Source organism: Echiichthys vipera, assembly GCF_963691815.1.
Source record: "Echiichthys vipera genome assembly, chromosome: 3".
Taxonomy (NCBI): Eukaryota; Metazoa; Chordata; class Actinopteri; order Perciformes; family Trachinidae; genus Echiichthys; species Echiichthys vipera.
Window position 1 is genome coordinate 1179181 of NC_139828.1, and position 20000 is coordinate 1199180.

Consider the following 20000-nt stretch of genomic DNA (forward strand, 5'->3'; position numbering starts at 1 on the left):
CTCAGTTTGCTGATTACAATCCCCAATATAGGATGGACCTGGATCCAGACAGTGATATTGTCAATAATAATTGTGCGTACTATACCGATACAACATCTAATGAGAAGGTTACAATGCAGGACCATCTGTCTGCAGTTCACTTTAACAGCAGAAGTCTATATTGTAATTTTGAAAGCATGAAGGATTATTTGTCTCAATTTAAATCACCTTTTAATATGATAGCAATCTCAGAGACATGGATACACGAGGATAAAGGTGCAGACTTTAAAATGAATGGATGTGAAATGTTGAGTGTGAACAGACAGAATAAGAAAGGAGGGGTGTGGCTTTATATATTGATAGAAATATGATTGATAACATGTCACCTGCAGTGGAAGAGGCTTTTGAGTGTATAACCGTAGAAAGTGTATTAAAAAAAGGAGGAATATTCTGGTAAGCTGTATTTACGGAGCGCCGGGTTCCAATATAAAGATATTTAAAGACTGGATGGAAAGGTTATTTGCGATTAACACCAAACATGACATTATATTATGCGGAGACCATAATATTGACCTAATAAATGCACAAAAACTTTCCGGTGTAATACTGAACGCCGGAGGAAGTCTTTTCTTCCGGCGTTCATCAAACTTTATAATTCATCTCCCCCCAGTCAGGTAAGGAACAGTGGAGACACTGTATCCTGAAAATGTCACTTTGTCACTATTTACCATCACTGCATCACTTTATTCAGTTGTACTGTCACTTACTTCAGTAAGTAATGCTGCTATACCACACTGTCACTTTATATCACCACTACATCACTTTATTTATTTATTAATGGTTTACTGTAACTATCTGCTGATACACTTACTGTGCTTTAGGACATGCTGCTACATTTCACTGTGGTTACTGTAACTGACTTAAGTACGCAATGCTGCTACACTCCACTGTGCCATACTGTCACTTAGTTCTGTAGGACATGCTGCTGCACTCCACTGTGCCACACTGTCACTTAGTTCTGTAGGACATGCTGCTACACTCCACTGTGCCATACTGTCACTTAGCTCTGTAGGACATGCTGCTACACTCCACTGTGCCACACTGTCACTTAGTTCTGTAGGACATGCTGCTGCACTCCACTGTGCCATACTGTCACTTAGTTCTGTAGGACATGCTGCTACACTCCACTGTGCCACACTGTCACTTAGTTCTGTAGGACATGCTGCTACACTCCACTGTGCCACACTGTCACTTAGTTCTGTAGGACATGCTGCTACACTCCACTGTGCCACACTGTCACTTAGTTCTGTAGGACATGCTGCTGCACTCCACTGTGCCATACTGTCACTTAGTTCTGTAGGACATGCTGCTGCACTCCACTGTGCCACACTGTCACTTAGTTCTGTAGGACATGCTGCTACACTCCACTGTGCCATACTGTCACTTAGCTCTGTAGGACATGCTGCTACACTCCACTGTGCCACACTGTCACTTAGTTCTGTAGGACATGCTGCTGCACTCCACTGTGCCATACTGTCACTTAGTTCTGTAGGACATGCTGCTACACTCCACTGTGCCATACTGTCACTTAGTTCTGCAGGACATGCTGCTGCACTCCACTGTGCCACACTGTCACTTAGTTCTGTAGGACATGCTGCTGCACTCCACTGTGCCATACTGTCACTTAGTTCTGTAGGAGATGCTGCTGCACTCCACTGTTCCACACTGTCACTTAGTTCTGTAGGACATGCTGCTGCACTCCACTGTGCCATACTGTCACTTAGTTCTGTAGGACATGCTGCTGCACTCCACTGTGCCATACTGTCACTTAGTTCTGTAGGAGATGCTGCTGCACTCCACTGTGCCATACTGTCACTTAGTTCTGTAGGACATGCTGCTGCACTCCACTGTGCCACACTGTCACTTAGTTCTGTAGGACATGCTGCTGCACTCCACTGTGCCATACTGTCACTTAGTTCTGTAGGACATGCTGCTGCACTCCACTGTGCCATACTGTCACTTAGTTCTGCAGGACATGCTGCTGCACTCCACTGTGCCACACTGTCACTTAGTTCTGCAGGACATGCTGCTGCACTCCACTGTGCCACACTGTCACTTAGTTCTGCAGGACATGCTGCTGCACTCCACTGTGCCATACTGTCACTTAGTTCTGTAGGACATGCTGCTGCACTCCACTGTGCCACACTGTCACTTAGTTCTGCAGGACATGCTGCTGCACTCCACTGTGCCATACTGTCACTTAGTTCTGCAGGACATGCTGCTACACTCCACTGCTTTGTTCAGATCAGGAGATCAGCGCTGTTTTACAAACCACCGTCCAGTCGCACTTCTGCCTCAGTTTTCAAAACTACTGGGAAAATTATTTAATTCTAGACTAAAAACTTTCATTGAAAAAAATAACTTGCTGCAGACAGCAGTTTGTGCAGGTTGATCAACAGAAATCTACTTATAGAGCCGTATTATTGTGCGGAGTGCCTCAGGGCTCCATTTCAGGACCAACTCTGTTTTTAATGTACATCAATGATATTTGCAGCATATCCACAATTATGAAATTTATACTTTTTGCTGACGATACAAATATTGTTTGCTCCGGTGAGAATTTCAAGACACTTTTGACTAAAATCACTGAAGAACTTCATAAGTTAAACAATTGGTTTAATATAAATAAATGATCATTGGATTTAAAAAAGACAAAACTTATGCTTTTTGGATATCGGAAAAAAGATCTGCCAGCACAAGTAACTATTAACGGCACTGTTATTGATAGCGTGCAACAGAGTGTGTTCTTGGGTGTTGTAACTGATGAAAAGGAAACCTCACATAAGTCACCTGCGTTCAAAAGTGGCAAAATGTGTTGGTGTGATGAAACGATGCAGCCTGTTACTCAATCACAATGCTTTATTTATTCTTTACCACTCCTTCATAATGTCATATTTAAATGATTGTTTGGAAGTGTGGGGAAACTGCTACAAGACAAACTTGCTCCCGCTCGTCACTCTTCAAAAACGAGCCATTCGAATTATTCACAGAGTCAAAAACAACGACCACACCCATCCACCTTTCCTTCAGTCATTTCACTTAAAATTAGCTGACTGGGTAAATTATGTACAGGGCATCAAAACATATGCTGCCGGGTAACATTCAAAACCTATGTAGAGATAGAGATGCTCATCACACACATAATTTGAGAGGATGTAATCAGTTGGACCAACCACATCTAAGGACAGCCCTTAAATCTGTGTGTGTCTCGGTGAAGGGAGTCACTGTGTGGAACAAACTGGCACAGGAAGCGAAAAGTGGTGGAAATCTCATTCAGTTTAAAATAATATTCAAAAGAAATATGATGTGTGATGTGTGAGGACCAGAAGGAGTTGCTGGACTGACACACACACACACACACACACACACACACACACACACACACACACACACACACACACACACACACACACACACACACACACACACACACACACACACACACACACACACACACACACACACACACACACACACACACACACACACACACACACACACACACACACAGTCCGTCTAGGCGTCTGTCTATCGCTCTGCGCCCTCTACCCGTCTGCTGTATCAGCACAGGTGGAAACTGTTCTCTAACTGGGGTTCAGTTGAGAATGTTGATCCAGTTCTCTGGACTGTTCCTACCATTCTTACGTTTTTGCAATCGCTCCTACATGATGATCGGCCTCCTTCTACACTGAGGGTGTATGTGGCTGCTATTTCATCGCAGCACGCCAGGATCCGGTCTGTTTGTCTAAACACCTGTCTGTCTGAATGCCTGTCTGGCATTTGCTCTGTTGCCTATATGTTCTGGAGGGAAGAGGGGGTGTAGAAGCAGGACAAGTTTGGGCCTGTCTGTCTGTTTGTCTGTCTGTCTGTCTGTTTGTGTCACTACAATATATTGTATTGTTATAATATGTTATTTTGGGTTGGGTGGTGCTGGGTGAGGGGTTGGAAATGTATAAGCGTTGCTTCCTTCCATCCCCTTTTCAGACTGTACGTGTAAATTGTTAATTTTTCTTTTTTCTCTTCTCAATGTGTTGTTTTTTTTTGTTTTTTTTTCTCATCTTTGGATTACAAGTCTGAAATAAATGAATAATACAAATAAAAATACAACATGTCTACTTTGCTGTCACAACCCCATCTGACCAGTGGAAGATGTCCAACTCTGAATCCTGCTACGCTGTTGCCCCTCCCAGAGGATGGTGGACAACATGATTGGCAGGAACTAGCAGAACAGACAGCTAACAGCAGAGCCGCTCTGAGAGACCAACCATTACAAAAGGGAGAGGTGATGTTTGTAGATGGTTCCTCTAAAAAGAATGAACTACGTAAAACCCTGACAGGAGATGCAGCTGTAACTCACCCGACGGTGCTAAAAGCAGAACAGCTGCCGTCACATTATTCAGCACAGGCTGCAGAATAAATAGCACTAACTGAAGCATGTCAATGAATGAAAAACAAAGAAGTACCTATCTATACTGATAGTCAACATGCATATGCTACAGTTCATACGTTTGCACCATATTGGAAGAACAGAGGCAGGAAAACCTCAACAGGGAAACTAGGAACACATGTGGAACTTTGGACAGATCTATTGCAAACAGTGCAACTTCCAAAAGCATTAGCAAGATGTAAATGTGCAGCACATACGTCCGGCACAGATACTGTTTCCCTAGGAAATGCATTTGCAGATGAAACAGCACAAGCAGCAGCAACAGGTCACACAACTGTGTTGACAGAGCAAGAATGCACAACTCTAGATCAAACTACCTTCAAAGCAATGCAAGAACAAAGTCCACCAACTGAAAGAGAAGTTTGGATAAAAAACAGAGCAAAAGTACAAGACAACATATTCCAGTGACCAGACAACAAACCTGTCCTACCAAGGAACTCGTGTAAATGGGCGGCAATATTGAGCCATGGGTCAACACGTGTCTCAACAGGAGGGATGGTGGGACAGATACACCAATATTATACGACCTATGGATTCAACTCTTATTCAGAACATTTCTGTAGAGCATGTCTGACGTGTGCCAGGCACAACCCACAAGGTCATCTGAGACCGCGTAGAGCAAAGCTCCCTACACCTAAAGATCCGTTCCAAATAATCCACATGGATTTTATAGAATTAAACCAAAATTAAGGGGAAAAGTAGTAAAAAGTAGTCCATTCATAATAGATGCTTTTTCTAAATGGATTGAACTTTTTCCAACCAATCATCCCGACGCTGTGACGGTGGCAAAGGCCTCTGTAAAGACATCATTCCCAGGTACGGGACACCTGAGGACATCTACAGTGATAACAGAACTCATGTTGTAAACCAGATAGGAAAGAAGATTGGGATAATGTTTCATATTGATCTGAAGAATCATTGAGCTTACCAACCACAAAGTGCTGCCGAGTAGAAAGAATGAACGATTAAAAACAGACTTTAAAAGTGTCTTGAAGAAACAGGAAGACCATGGACACAATGTTTAGTTTTAGTGAAATTAAACATAAACATCACCTGTGCTTTTTAAACTGATACCTTATGAAATGTTCTTTGAAAAACCATAAAGACTACCCCAATTTAAAAACCAATGGGAAACAGATGATGAGGCTAATTTAGCTGACTATATGAGGTCCATGTTGGAAAAACCAAAACAGAAGCAAACTAATGAAAAACCTTTCTGTCCCCCAGCAGGAACTCCAGCTAGTGGAACTGGGAGACTGGGTGCTAATAAGAAGCATAAAGAGGAAACATTGGTGTTCACCTAAGTGTGAAGGGCCGTATCACGTATTGCTGACAAACCCCACAGCAGTAAAGATAGCAGAATGATTAACGTGGATCCATTTAACACACTGCAAAAGGGTCATTTTGGTTAAAGACGCCGTTAGGGGAGTGAGCCAAAATCTGATAATAGGGTGGATTCAGACGTTTAGAGGCTGGATAGACCTGAAAGTCAGTGAAGCGTTTATAAGACACCAAACCAAGTAGAGGAGATACATTTAGCCAAAATGACCCAAAGATAGTTAGGAGATGCCATCCGGTGCTGGGTGGCATCTTCCTGTCTCATAATAATGATCCTGTTCATGTGGAACCTATGGGAACCACCTAGACTACATCCAGATATAACAACCTCAGCTTTAGAGCGTCCTAAACGTGGAAGGGTAAACACAAAGGCTGACTGTGAGGGGAAAACAACACGAATGCACTACTCCATTCCTCAGATACATTTACCAGCAAACCAAACATCCACAACAGTCGTCCCAGTAGGTAGACTCTCACATAAAGGACATAGAGGAACAGGTTATACGCAATGGTACATGACTAATGACCAACAAGACACAAGGTGGGACACGCTGGTAGAGGATCCAGATAACCAAAACTGGAGTACTTATACCACCACAGCATGGGCTACATACCATAGGAATATAGTTAGCCTAAAGGATCCTGGAAAGATAACAAACTAATAATAACAGTGAACCTCACAGAGGGGGAAACATTGTTCCCTCCCGACTTTAGGGGAACAGGAGACCAATGCTGGCTGTTTCCATTATGGGGATGATCCTTCATTCCTGACAGAATTGTGTAGTGTGTATGAGTCCTAGATCCCTCTTACAAATATTCCAGCTATAATTATCTAAATATGTGTAGCTGATATAATGAATAACACAAATCCTAGGGAAAATTGTAGATACTGGGATTCTATTTTCCCGATCGCTGCGATCGACCTTAAGGAACCAATGTTTTCTAAAAAAGTAGCACCAGCCACGGCCTCAGATTTAGAGGTGCTGATCCTCATCCCGGCCGTTTCACACTCGGCTGTGAACCGATCCAGTGAGTGCTGAAAGTCACTGACCGATGACGGCATCAGGACCACGCCATCTGCAAAAAGCAGAGACCAGATCCTCAGCCCACCGAACTGCAACCCCTCCCCACCACGACCACGCCTCGATAGATCCATGAAAATCACAAACAGGATTGGTGACAAAGAGCAGCCCTGGCAGAGGCCGACCCCCACCAGGAACGAATCCGATTACTGCCAAGGATCCGGACACAGCTCTGTCTTTAAAGGTACAGAGACTGGACGGACCTCAGAAGTGACCCCATACTCCCGCAGCACCTCCCACAGTATCCCCCGAAGGACCAGGTCATATGCCTTGATGAGCCAACTCTGAGGCCCCCTTTCCAGGATCCGATCCCATCCAGGAAAGAATCTGTATTTTTTTAGTGTGATACCCCTGTAACTGGCACACACCCTCTGGTCCCCCTTTTTAAACAGGGGAACCACCACCCTGGTCTGCCATTCCTTGGCACTGTTCCAGACTTCCACGCAATGTTGCAGAGATGTGTCGACCAGTACAGCCCCTCCCAACCCAAAGCTTTCAGCATTTATGGATCCCGGTGGTGGTCTCCAGGGTTGCTTGTTTGTTCCTGTTTCTGTCCGCCCTCAGGTTCTGCTGTGGGGCCACACATCACATCCCGGTTTGCCTGCCATCCTGGTACTTCCCGCACCTTGTCCCTGATTCAACGCCACTTCTGGTGTCCAACCATGGCTGCAGACACCCGTGAGTATGTCAAGGCATGTTCTGTTTGTGCTCGAGGGAAAGCTACTCATCGGCCACCTGCAGGTCTCCTCCGTCCGCTCCCTGTGCCCATTCGTCCTTGGTCCCATATCGCTGTGGACTTTGTCACCGGACTGCTGTTTATCCCAAGGTAATGACATTATTCTTACCATTGTTGACCGCTTCTCCAAAGCGGTGCATTCTGTGGCACTGCCTAAGCTTCCCTCAGCTACAGAGACTGATGAATACTGGTGAACAATGTGCTCCGGATCCATGGCATTACATCAGTCATCGTGTCAGACAGAGGCCCCCAGTTCACGTCTAAAGTATGGAAAGAATTTTGCCGGGCATTGGGCTCTACAGAGAGCTTGTCTTCGGGATACCACCCACAGTCCAATGGCCAAACGGAGAGAGTCAATCGAGATCTGGAGACTGTGCTGTGCTGCATATGTGCTCAGAACCCTGCCTCCTGGAAGACTCATCTCACCTGGGTGGAATACTCGCATAACTCTCTGACGTCTGCAGCTACGGGTTTGACTCCTTTTGAAGCCTCTGTTGGTTATTTACCTCCTCTGTTCCCTTCCCAAGAGCAGGACATCGCTGTACCATCGGTCCAGCTAAACCTCCGAAGGATCCGCAGAATCTGGAGAGAGACCAAGGCTGCTCTTCTGCGCACCCGGGACCAGAATCGGAGGTTGGCGGACCGGCGGCGTACTCCAGCTAAGGACATTCCCCTCAGTGTGACTTCCAAAAAGCTGTCTCCCAGATTTATTGGTCTTTATGAAATTGAGTCCATTATTAACCTTTCTGCCATTCGCCTCAAGCTCCCTGCATCATTGAGGGTACATCCCATCTTCCATGTCTCCAGCTTAAACCTGTTTCCACCAGTACTCTGTGCCCTCCTGCCGTCGCCCCACCATCCCCCCGGCTCATCGATGGACACCCGGCCTTCACAGTCAGTCGCATCCTGGACGTGAGTCGCAGGGGGCGGGGATACTGATACCTTGCTGACTGGGAGGGATACGGCCCCAAGGAGAGGAGTTGGTATTCCTGGGGGCTCATCTTGGACCCCTCTCTTCTCACTGACTTCTATCAGGCACATCCCAGAGGACCAGGTAGACCGTCTGGAGTCAATATTTGGGGGGTGGTACCGTCATGATTCCATCATGGCAGCCCTGAGTTTTCCTTGTGTGTGTTGTTGTGTCCCTGTCTGTATTATTCCTCCTGTGTCTTTCCCCCCGTCTGTGCTGTGTGTGCATGTGGGCGTGGCTTCCTCTCCACAGGTGAAGCAGGTGAACTCACTCTAACCCTTGCTTTGGATTACTGTGCTTGCTGTGCAGTCCTGAGCGTTGCTTCCTCCCTGCCTGCCTGTGGACCTGCCTGCCTGTGGACCTGCCTGCCTGTGGACCTGCCTGTGGACCTGCTCCCCGGAGCTCTCTCACTGCATCGCCATGACCCTACAGCGGACCTCACATCACGCCACCTTCATCCACGCACTCCTCAGTGACTCCACCTACCACATCAGGATCCTGGGACCTCGCACCCCCCCTCCACCTCGCACCTATGCTTGCACCCTTTTGAACATTGAAGACTGTTTGTTGCACTTTGAACCAGAGTCGAGTCGTGCATTTGGGTCCTGATCCAACACAAACCATAACATATATATATATATTTTATACTCACAGACACCAAACTTACTCCAGGGGGGATTCCTGAGAAAAGGCGTTTCCAAGAATGGATGAACCAGGAGCTGCTCGCCCTCTGAGCGCTCACACTGCGACGGCGAGGACCAGATCCACCTCAGGAGGAGCCTGCTGATGTTGAAAGTGATGAAATGAAGACATGTGGACCCTCAACATACAACAGAAGCATAGATTTTATTAAAAGCTTTTGGAAACATTAGAAAACATGGAGATGGTTCCAGATGCTTTCCACATTTGAAATATACGACATCATGACTCAGAAAGATCGATTCCTCTCGTCACGTTTCAGGAAGAGTTTCTAGCTAAAGTGTTAAATGTTGATGATCAAAGAGGTGAAATCAGATCAGTGTGTGAGTGTGAGACAGATCTGCTTCACAGTGCAGAGTGTGTGTGTGATGGTGAACACACTGAACTTTGATTTCAGCAGCTGATCTTCAGTGTTTCTGTGCACAGGAGAGACTCAGACCTGCAGAGGACACACAGACACTGAGGAACCAGGGAACCACAACATAAACCCAGGATAAAGAGGTTCAGTGAACGTGGTGTTGAAGGTGTGGAGGTGGATCAGTGAGTCAGAGGAGACTCTGTAGAAGGACAGAGAGCCGGCAGGACAGTCCACATACACTGCTGCTCTGTGAGAGACGGAGGAGGAGGTGATGAAGGTTTCTCTGTCATTGTGTCTGACAGAGAAACCTTCAAAAACAGAAGCTGGATCCTGATTGAAACTCTGGAGAAGTTCATGTTTGTACTTCAGTCCAGAACATGTCAAACTCTAGTGTAACATGAGCAGCTGAGTTCTCCTGAATCACACTGAAAACACACTCACACTTCCTCAGACCAGGTCTCAACCACTGTGGTCCACCATGGTCCATCCTGCAGGAAGACACAAAGACACCATCAACTTCACTCATCAGGTCCTTCAACAGGAACCAGAGTTCATCAGTTAGAGACACAAACAGTCTGTCTGTCCACACCTGAGAGAGTCCAGTCTGTCTGTCTGTCCTCACCTGAGAGAGTCCAGTCTGTCTGTCTGTCCACACCTGAGAGAGTCCAGTCTGTCTGTCTGTCCATACCTGAGAGAGTCCAGTCTGTCTGTCTGTCCATACCTGAGAGAGTCCAGTCTGTCTGTCTGTCCATACCTGAGAGAGTCCAGTCTGTCTGTCCACACCTGAGAGAGTCCAGTCTGTCTGTCTGTCCACACCTGAGAGAGTCCAGTCTGTCTGTCTGTCCACACCTGAGAGAGTCCAGTCTGTCTGTCTGTCCACACCTGAGAGAGTCCAGTCTGTCTGTCTGTCCACACCTGAGAGAGTCCAGTCTGTCTGTCTGTCCATACCTGAGAGAGTCCAGTCTGTCTGTCTGTCCACACCTGAGAGAGTCCAGTCTGTCTGTCTGTCCACACCTGAGAGAGTCCAGTCTGTCTGTCTGTCCATACCTGAGAGAGTCCAGTCTGTCTGTCTGTCCATACCTGAGAGAGTCCAGTCTGTCTGTCTGTCCACACCTGAGAGAGTCCAGTCTGTCTGTCTGTCCACACCTGAGAGAGTCCAGTCTGTCTGTCTGTCCATACCTGAGAGAGTCCAGTCTGTCTGTCTGTCCACACCTGAGAGAGTCAAGTCTGTCTGTCTGTCCACACCTGAGAGAGTCAAGTCTGTCTGTCTGTCCACACCTGAGAGAGTCCAGTCTGTCTGTCTGTCCATACCTGAGAGAGTCCAGTCTGTCTGTCTGTCCACACCTGAGAGAGTCCAGTCTGTCTGTCTGTCCACACCTGAGAGAGTCCAGTTTGTCTGTCTGTCCATACCTGAGAGAGTCCAGTTTGTCTGTCTGTCCATACCTGAGAGAGTCCAGTCTGTCTGTCTGTCTGTCTGTACCTGAGAGAGTCCAGTCTGTCTGTCTGTCCACACCTGAGAGAGTCCAGTCTGTCTGTCTGTCCACACCTGAGAGAGTCCAGTCTGTCTGTCTGTCCATACCTGAGAGAGTCCAGTCTGTCTGTCTGTCCACACCTGAGAGAGTCCAGTCTGTCTGTCTGTCCACACCTGAGAGAGTCCAGTCTGTCTGTCTGTCCACACCTGAGAGAGTCCAGTCTGTCTGTCTGTCCACACCTGAGAGAGTCCAGTCTGTCTGTCTGTCCACACCTGAGAGAGTCCAGTCTGTCTGTCTGTCCATACCTGAGAGAGTCCAGTCTGTCTGTCTGTCCACACCTGAGAGAGTCCAGTCTGTCTGTCTGTCCATACCTGAGAGAGTCCAGTCTGTCTGTCTGTCCACACCTGAGAGAGTCCAGTCTGTCTGTCTGTCCATACCTGAGAGAGTCCAGTCTCCAGTGTGGATCCTTGAGTCCAGCAGACAGAAGCTTCTCTCCTGAGTCTCCTGGATGATTGTAGCTCAGGTCCAGTTCTCTCAGATGGGACGGGTTGGAGCTCAGAGCTGAGACCAGAGAAGCACAGCCTTCCTCTGAGACCAGACAGCCTGAGAGACTACCCACACACACACACACACACACACACACACACACACACACACACACCCCAGTGTAATAACATCAGTGCTGGTGGAGAACCTCGTTGATGCGTCACAGTCGGTGAAATTGCATTTCTTCTTTGTCGTGCTTCTCTCTTCTCTGATGAGTGTTGAAGCAGACAGAAGCATCCATATTCAACATCCACTCATGACTAACTCGGCCTTATTCATTCTTCAGTGTTATTCATTTATCCGACACATCACTTCCTGTATTTAGACAGACGACTGAATGTTTACTGTTACTAAGGCAACAGCTGACAGCTGATGTCAGCTCTGACATGGTGGACTCCCAGAAGACCAACCCCACACTGCTGCACAGCAGTTGCTTTGGGAATATTAGAAGTGTATTGATATTGAACATGTCAGGTGTCCAAATTGCACCTAACACTGCTCTCACTTGGCTCCCCAGTAAAACAGCTGCCAAGTGTGAAGTCGATCGGATGAATGGTTCTTGCAGGGACACACAAACAGACAAACAGGACAATGCACAAACTGCTCTCTAGTAGGAAACAAAGAGAATCAGAGTTCAGAGGGTCATCATTTTAAAACAGCAGAGCACCAACCTGAGAGTCTCCAGTCTGCAGTGTGGACTCTTCAGTCCATCAGACACCAGATCCACTCCTGAGTCCTGCAGGTCGTTGTTACTCAGGTCCAGATGTCTCAGACTAGAGGACTGGGAGCTGAGGACTGAGGACAGAGCTGCACAGCTTCTCTCTGACAGGTTACAGCGACTCATCCTAAAATAATGAAACAGAAAGTTCATCCCATGATTGATCAGACTCATCACTCACTCATCTTCAGCCTCTGATCTGGGATCAGGTCTCGGGGCCGGAGCTCCAGCAGGGGACCCCAAACTTCCCTTTCCCGGGCCACATTAACCAGCTCTAACTGGGGGATCCTGAGGCGTTCCCAGGACCAGGTGGAGATCTAATCTCTCCACCTGGTCCTGGGTCTTCCCCGAGGCCTCCTCCCAGCTGGACGTGCCTGGAACACCTCCCTAGGGAGGCGCCCAGGGTTCATCCTTACCAGATGATCCTGAACCACCTCAACTGGCTCCTTTCAACGCAAAGGAGCAGCGGCTCTACTCCGAGTTCCTCACGGATGCTGAACTTCTCCCCCTCTCTCTAAGGGAGACTCCAGACAAACAATGGTTGTTAGTTCTGAATGAACCAAAACATACGGCCTCAGATCAGAAGATACGATCACAAAATCAATCATGGACCTTTGGCCTAGGATGCTCTGGTACCACGTACTGTGAAAGACATTCTCTGGAGTCCTCATGTTTCTCAAATCATGTCTTTACTAAGCTGCATGCATACAGGAGAGACGCTCCCACAACCGGGTCTGACCTGTTCTCTCCCGTTCTCCAGATAGCTTCAGCATATAAACAGTCACATCAAAGCACCTCACAGACACAAGGACATCACAGTAACAGAACACACACTACCCAATGTTTATGACCCCAGTGGATGTTATCAATGTTTTACGAGCACCAAACTTCACCATTTGAAAGCCCCATGTGACTCCTCTCCACAATCCCCCAGCACTCATCCACAGCTCCACTGTTGTGGTAATCAACACAAAGGAACCAAGGATTTACATCATAGACTAAGAAACACGTACAAAGAAAGAAGGAAAACCCTGGTTATTTCCCACAGGACACTTCTGAGCATCCTCAAGTTCCAACATGGTGTTAGTTAAAGACGATCCGTGGCTAGCAAAGAAGTCTGACAACACACGACCGCTCAGATTTAGATCAGGGATACATGAAGAAATTCAGAGTTCAGAGGGTCATCATTTTAAAATAGCAGAGCACCAACCTGAGAGTCTCCAGTCTGCAGTGTGGATTCTTCAGTCCATCAGACACCAGATCCACTCCTGAGTCCTGCAGGTCGTTGTTACTCAGGTCCAGATGTCTCAGACTAGAGGACTGGGAGCTGAGGACTGAGGACAGAGCTGCACAGCTTCTCTCTGACAGGTTACAGCCACTCAGTCTAAAGAGGAATCAGCAATACATGAGACAGTAATGACAAACAATGGTTGTTAGTTCTGAATGAATAAAAACTACATTAATCTGATATTCATGTGAGCACGTACAGAGCTTTGTTGGAGGCTTTGACCACTGGCAGCAGCCTCAGAAGAGCCTCCTCTGAAGCAGAGTACTTCTTCAGGTCAAACACGTCCAGATCTTTTCCTGATGTCAGTAAGATGAAGACCAGAGCTGAACACTGAGCAGGAGACAGTTTAGATCTGTGGATACGTCCTGAACTCAGGGAGAGTTGGATCTTCTCCACCAGAGAACGATCCTCCAGTTCATTCAGACAATGGAACAGATTGATGCTTTTCTCTGCAGACAGATTCTCACTGATCTTCTTCTTGATGTACTGGACTGTTTCCTCTTTTGTGTGTGAACTACTTCCTGTCTGTGTCAGCAGGCCTCGTAGGTGTTTCTGGTTGGTCTCTAGTAAAAGACCCAGGAGGAAGCGGAGGAACAAGTCCAGGTGTCCGTTTGGACTCTGTAAGGCCTCGTCTACAGCACTCTGGTAGAGACGTGTTGGTTCAGGCTTGTTTCTTGTTTGTTCTCCTGACAGCAGGTTGACTCCAGAGTTGGTCAACGTCAGATGGACATGAAGAGCAGCCAGAAACTCCTGAACACTCAGATGGATGAAGCAGAACACCTTGTCCTGGTACAGTCCTCTCTCCTCTTTAAAGACCTGTGTGAACACTCCTGAGTACACTGAGGCTGCTCTGATATCGATGTCACACTCTCTCAGGTCTGACTCATAGAAGATCAGGTTTCCTTTCTGCAGCTGCTCAAAAGCCAGTTTCCCCAGAGACTCGATCATCTTCCTGCTCTCTGGACTCCAGTGTGGATCCGTCTCAGCTCCTCCATCATACTTGACCTTCTTCAGTTTGGACTGAACCACCAGGAAGTGGATGTACATCTCAGTCAGGGTCTTGGGCAGCTCTGCTCCCTCTCTGGTTCTCGTCACTTCCTCCAGAACTGTAGCAGTGATCCAGCAGAAGACTGGGATGTGGCACATGATGTGGAGGCTTCGTGAAGTCTTGATGTGGGAGATGATTCTGCCGGCCTGCTCCTCATCGCTGAATCTCTTCCTGAAGTACTCGTCCTTCTGTGGGTCAGTGAACCCTCTGACCTCTGTCACCATGTCAACACACTCAGGAGGGATCTGATTGGCTGCTGCAGGTCGTGTGGTGATCCAGAGGCGAGCAGAGGGAAGCAGTTTCCCCCTGATGAGGTTTGTCAGCAGCACATCCACTGAGGCGGACTCTGTAACATCAGTCAGGACCTCAGTGTTGTGGAAGTCCAGAGGAAGTCGACACTCGTCCAGACCGTCAAAGATGAACACGACCTGGAACTCTTCAAACCTGCAGATTCCTGCTTCTTTGGTTTCACTAAAGAAGTGATGAACAAGTTCCACCAAGCTGAACTTTCTCTGCTTCAGCACATTCAGCTCTCTGAAAGTGAATGGAAATGTGAAGTGTACGTCCTGGTTGGCTTTGCCTTCAGCCCAGTCCAGAGTGAACTTCTGTGTTAGGACTGTTTTCCCAATGCCAGCCACTCCCTTTGTCATCACTGCTCTGATTGGTTCCTCTCTTCCAGGTGAGGCTTTAAAGATGTCTCCACATCTGATTGTTGTTTCTGGTCTGTCGTGTTTCCTGGATGCTGTTTCAATCTGTCTGACCTCATGTTCATCATTGACCTCTGCACTCCCTCCCTCTGTGATGAAGATCTCTGTGTAGATCTGATTCAGAAGAGTCTGGTTTCCTGCTTTAGCGATCCCCTCAAACACACACTGGAACTTCTTCTTCAGGTGAGACTTCAGTTCACGTCGACAAACTCCAGAATGACTTCCTGAACGAACAAAGAACAAATGAAACCAGTGAGTGGATCCTACAGAAAACCAGACAACAGAACATTGAACACTGGCTGTATAGTTCCTCCTCCAACAGTTTCATTCAGCTCATCAGTGGAGGACAAACAGCCTCTGGTCTGATGCAGATGTGTGCAGCACAGTTTGGAAATGTAAACTTCTCCCATGCTGCCTCCATTTCCCTTTTCCATCATGTTAAAGACATTCAGATCCTCTTACTGCTCTGCAGACAGTCAGCCAGCTCCTCCTGCTTCATTCTCCTCAGGAACAACTGTGTGATCTTCAGAAACGCCTCTCTGCTGCTCCTCTGCTCTTCATCCTCACTGTCCAACACCTCCTCATCCTCGCTCTGACTCTCTAAGCATTCTGGGTAATCTGGACTCAGAGCCTTGTGGATCCTCTTCAGCTCGTTCTTCACAAAAGTGACGATGTTCTCCTCCAGCAGCTGGAACAGAACGATGAAGTGGATTTAAACTGCTTCAACACAACATGTGATTCATCAGGCTGTTCCTGAACGGCCCCATCATCATTTAATATGGAGTTGATGAAGTTCACAGTGAAAGGTGTGTTTGCACATGTACGCACCGTAAACACTGAGTCCAGGTGTGTGTGATGCTGCTGAGCGGACCGATCAGTGGGAACCTCGGAGCTCTCCTGCTCAACTCTGCAGAGAAAACATCAAGTTTAGGGACATTTACGGACTCACATCTGTCCACAGGTGATTCATGCTGATTTGAAGACAACATGAGCAGCAGCTGTGTCTCAGGAGGCAGCAGGACAGAGAGGTGTGTGTTTCAACACAAGTAGAGAAGCAACACACACATCTTCTGTGTACTTCTGTAAAGTCATGAAACTGACAGTTGTGTGCTTTGTAATTGAGTTGAGTCTTAAACAACATTTGACTCTTTGAGAACAAACATGATGAATGTATGAAAGATGTGATTCTTCTTCTGAGAAATCAGATAATAACAAACTTCACTGTGAAATGATTACCTTCCATCAGCAGGTCCTCCATCTTTAAAGTCAATAAGACGACCGTTAGACCGGTCACTCCTCATGGACACACAGCTGGGTCCAGATCCAGGTCCAGGTCCAGGTCCAGATCCAGGTCCAGGTCCAGGTCTCTGCTCCTGCATCCTGACACACACACAAACTATGAAAAGCAGTTTGAAATGGAAACAATACTTTTGACCTGATTAATGAATTAGTTTTCTCTGTTTGTCATGATCCTGATAACACGAACACAAAGACTTGTTTGGACAGTCCAGTGTCTCGGTCCTTCCATCATCTGCAACTGCTTATTCCTAACGGGGTCACGGGGGACTGGAGCCGGTCCCAGCGGACTTTGGGCGTGAGCTGGAGGGTGATGGGGATTATCATCAATTTCCCCGGCAGAAGTCTCTGAGATAGTCAAACAAGTCCACCATTGCAAAGCCTCGATGTTTGACGAGATCCGTCCAGAGATGCTGAAAGCTTTGGGGGGGGGGGGGGGGGGGGGGGGGGCATGGATGACAGGTCTCTTCAACATCATCCTGTTTTATCCACAAATGGATACGGTCATGGCCCGGATGTGAGAGGACGCTGGTGTCTATCGTCCCTCGTCTGTGTTGATAGCTTTGTTCCTTCCTTGTCGCCTACTCCAGCATCTTCCCCCAACACTGTGACTTCTATGCTCCTGAATACTTGCTCCTCTAACAATGAAGCCCTGCTCACCCATGACATCATTACTGACAGAGGAATGGACATCATATGTTTGACTGAGACATGGCAAAACCAGCAGAACTTTCTGGCACTCCACCAAGCCACACCTCCTGACTATGTGTTCATTCAGAAGCCCCGCTCCGTGGGCCGTGGTGGTGGGTATGCTATTGTCCATGGAGCTGACATCCTGGTCAAAGAACTCCCAGTACACAATATCACCTCATTTGAGTGTGTTGTGTTCAAACTGGCTGGGTCTGCTCCGCTCCATGTTGTCCTCATTTACCCCCCCCCCCCTAAACCTTCCACCACATTCATGTAAGAGCTCTCTGAATTGCTCTCCTCCGTCTCCTCCTTGTCTCCATCCACACTCTTGCTTGGAGACTTCAACATTCATGTGTAGTTCCTGTCACTGCTGGACTGCCTTAACATCACACAGCATGCCCAAGGTGGCACCCACGCCAAAGGGCAAACACTGGATTTGGTTTGTTCCACAGGCTCACCTCCCTCCCACCTACAGTGCCTAGACCTAGCTGTGTCTGAGCCCCATGCCATCCTCTTCACTGTTCCGGTCTCCGCGTCCATGCAGTGGTCTAAACGCACCATAACATTCTGGAACATTAAATCTGGGTGCACCAGGCCTATCCAACCAACCTGATCTCAAGTCACATGCCCTCAGTTCCGCCTGATACTGGGGTAGATGGCCTGGTAGCCCACTATAATTCTGCTCTATCCCTCAGCCTTGAGTCTTTCATCCCCCTCGAGACCCGGTCCATCTCTGTCACCCGCCCTGCCCCATGGTTCACCAATGAACTCTGCAGCAATGACCTCCTCACCGCTGCTGACTCTGGCAATGTCTCCCTCACTAGACTCCTCAACCGCCAATCCGACCACCTAGGCCTCACCACCACAGCCCTCTCCTGGTTCCAGTCATACCTCACCCACATGAAACAGTATGTCACCATAAATGGCTCCAGCTCCCCACCAGCCCCAGTCAACCAAGGCGTTCCCTAAGGTTTCATGCTCGGTCCACTCCTCTTCACCATCTACATGCTCCCCCTCTGTGGCATCATCCTCCACTATGGACTCAAATTCCACTGTTATGCCGATGACACCCAACTGTATCTGAGCACCGCTCCATTCATGCAGCTCTCCCCAAAGTGTCTTATCAACTGTCTTCACAATAAAAAACCTGGATGTCATCAAATCTACTTTAACTCAGCACCAAAAAAAGGAGCTCATGGTTGTGGCCCCCAAGGCACTGCCCTGGGTGCCACAACCATGAGCCCTTCCAGGCTTGACGGCTGTGACACACGGCTGGGTTCACCCTGGGCAGGTGGGGGACAGGGCTGGGCTTTGTAACCAATCCTGTTTGTGATATTCATGGACAGGATATCGAGGCGTAGGGTTACAGTGTCATCGGTCAGTGACCTTCAGCACTCTCTGGATCGGTTCAGCTCAGCAAGAGTGAAGCTGCTGTCCCTATCAGGGTCAGGACTGCCTGCACAGGGTAGGGAGTCCTTGACCCAAGTGAAGGAGTTCAAGTAACTCGGGGTCTTTGGAGCAATGGAGTGTGAGATTAGCCAGAGAATTGTTGGTTTTGCATTCACTTTAAGAAACACAAGAAACAGAGTCAGAAAATAAAGTTCAGTTTACAATTCTCACCTTCCATCAGCAGGTTGTTCATCTTTAAAGTCATCAAACCAGCGCTTAGACCAGTCACTCTTCATGGACACACAGCTGGGTCCAGATCCAGATCCAGATCCAGGTCCAGATCCAGATCCAGATCCAGGTCCAGGTCCAGATCCAGGTCCTGGTACAGGTCTCTGCTGCTGCTCCCTGATACAAAGACAGTGGATGAGTAACGTTGTCCTGTTCATCAACATGTAATCTGATCAAAGATGGCGTCTCATCTCAGTGGATCATCAGTCGTTGGCTCTTTGTGAACTAATAAAGTGAGTCGTTCATATTCTAAGCAAACATGTTCAGGAGCTCAGTGTGAATCATGATGGTGGAGTGATCTGAGCTCTGACATGAAGAAGAGTCCATCATCATCTTCCTCCTCCTCCTCCTCTCACCTCTGAGCTTTGGTCTGTCCCTCATGTTCCCCACACAGAGTGGTTTTAGAGAGAGGGGCTCCGTCCTCTCCGTCCTCACACTGGTTCATAGCAGAGTCCACGTCTCTGTCAGGACCAAATGCATTCAAATGACAGAAGGGAACATTTAAAGAGATACAGCCCAACACCGTTCATTCACATCCTCTCCTTCATTACTGACATCACTTCAATCAACTGGGCTGAAAAGGAACAAGACGTTAGCAACATTTGTTCTTTTGGACAAAGAATCCAAAAACTCTTCATTTCATGTTCACACTTTTCCCAGTTAGAGTTCCTGTTTCAATGTGTGAAGGGATTTCAAAATAAAAGCTTTCATGGAGTTAACCAACAGAACCATGTTCATTTAGAGACTTCCTCTTTTGGAAGGTTAGCACCGTTAGCCCTCTGTGGTTGGAGCAGCTGGTTCTTAAAGTTAGCATGTTTAGCACGGTTAGCACAGTTAGCCCTCTGTGGTTGGAGCAGTTAGTTCTTATAGTTAGCATGTTTAGCATACT

The 20000-nt window shown here is 47.5% G+C and overlaps 1 protein-coding gene across 1 annotated transcript in view; it reads right to left on the reverse strand.

Annotated features, from left to right (window-relative positions):
* Nucleotides 1-9439: 9439 nt before the first annotated feature.
* The window catches only part of LOC310966840 (NACHT, LRR and PYD domains-containing protein 3-like), a 28489-nt gene continuing 17928 nt past the window's right edge, over nucleotides 9440-20000 (reverse strand). Inside the window, exons 2-11 of the mRNA XM_083940769.1 lie at nucleotides 16685-16828; nucleotides 16277-16355; nucleotides 15911-16136; nucleotides 13893-15672; nucleotides 13616-13789; nucleotides 12352-12532; nucleotides 12193-12245; nucleotides 11579-11752; nucleotides 10103-10157; nucleotides 9440-10056 (exon numbers count right to left, since the gene is read on the reverse strand). Of these exons, the coding sequence (XP_083796895.1) occupies nucleotides 9745-10056; nucleotides 10103-10157; nucleotides 11579-11752; nucleotides 12193-12245; nucleotides 12352-12532; nucleotides 13616-13789; nucleotides 13893-15672; nucleotides 15911-16136; nucleotides 16277-16355; nucleotides 16685-16828 (3178 nt within the window). The 3' untranslated portion in view covers nucleotides 9440-9744. The remainder of the gene's footprint in view (nucleotides 10057-10102; nucleotides 10158-11578; nucleotides 11753-12192; nucleotides 12246-12351; nucleotides 12533-13615; nucleotides 13790-13892; nucleotides 15673-15910; nucleotides 16137-16276; nucleotides 16356-16684; nucleotides 16829-20000) is intronic.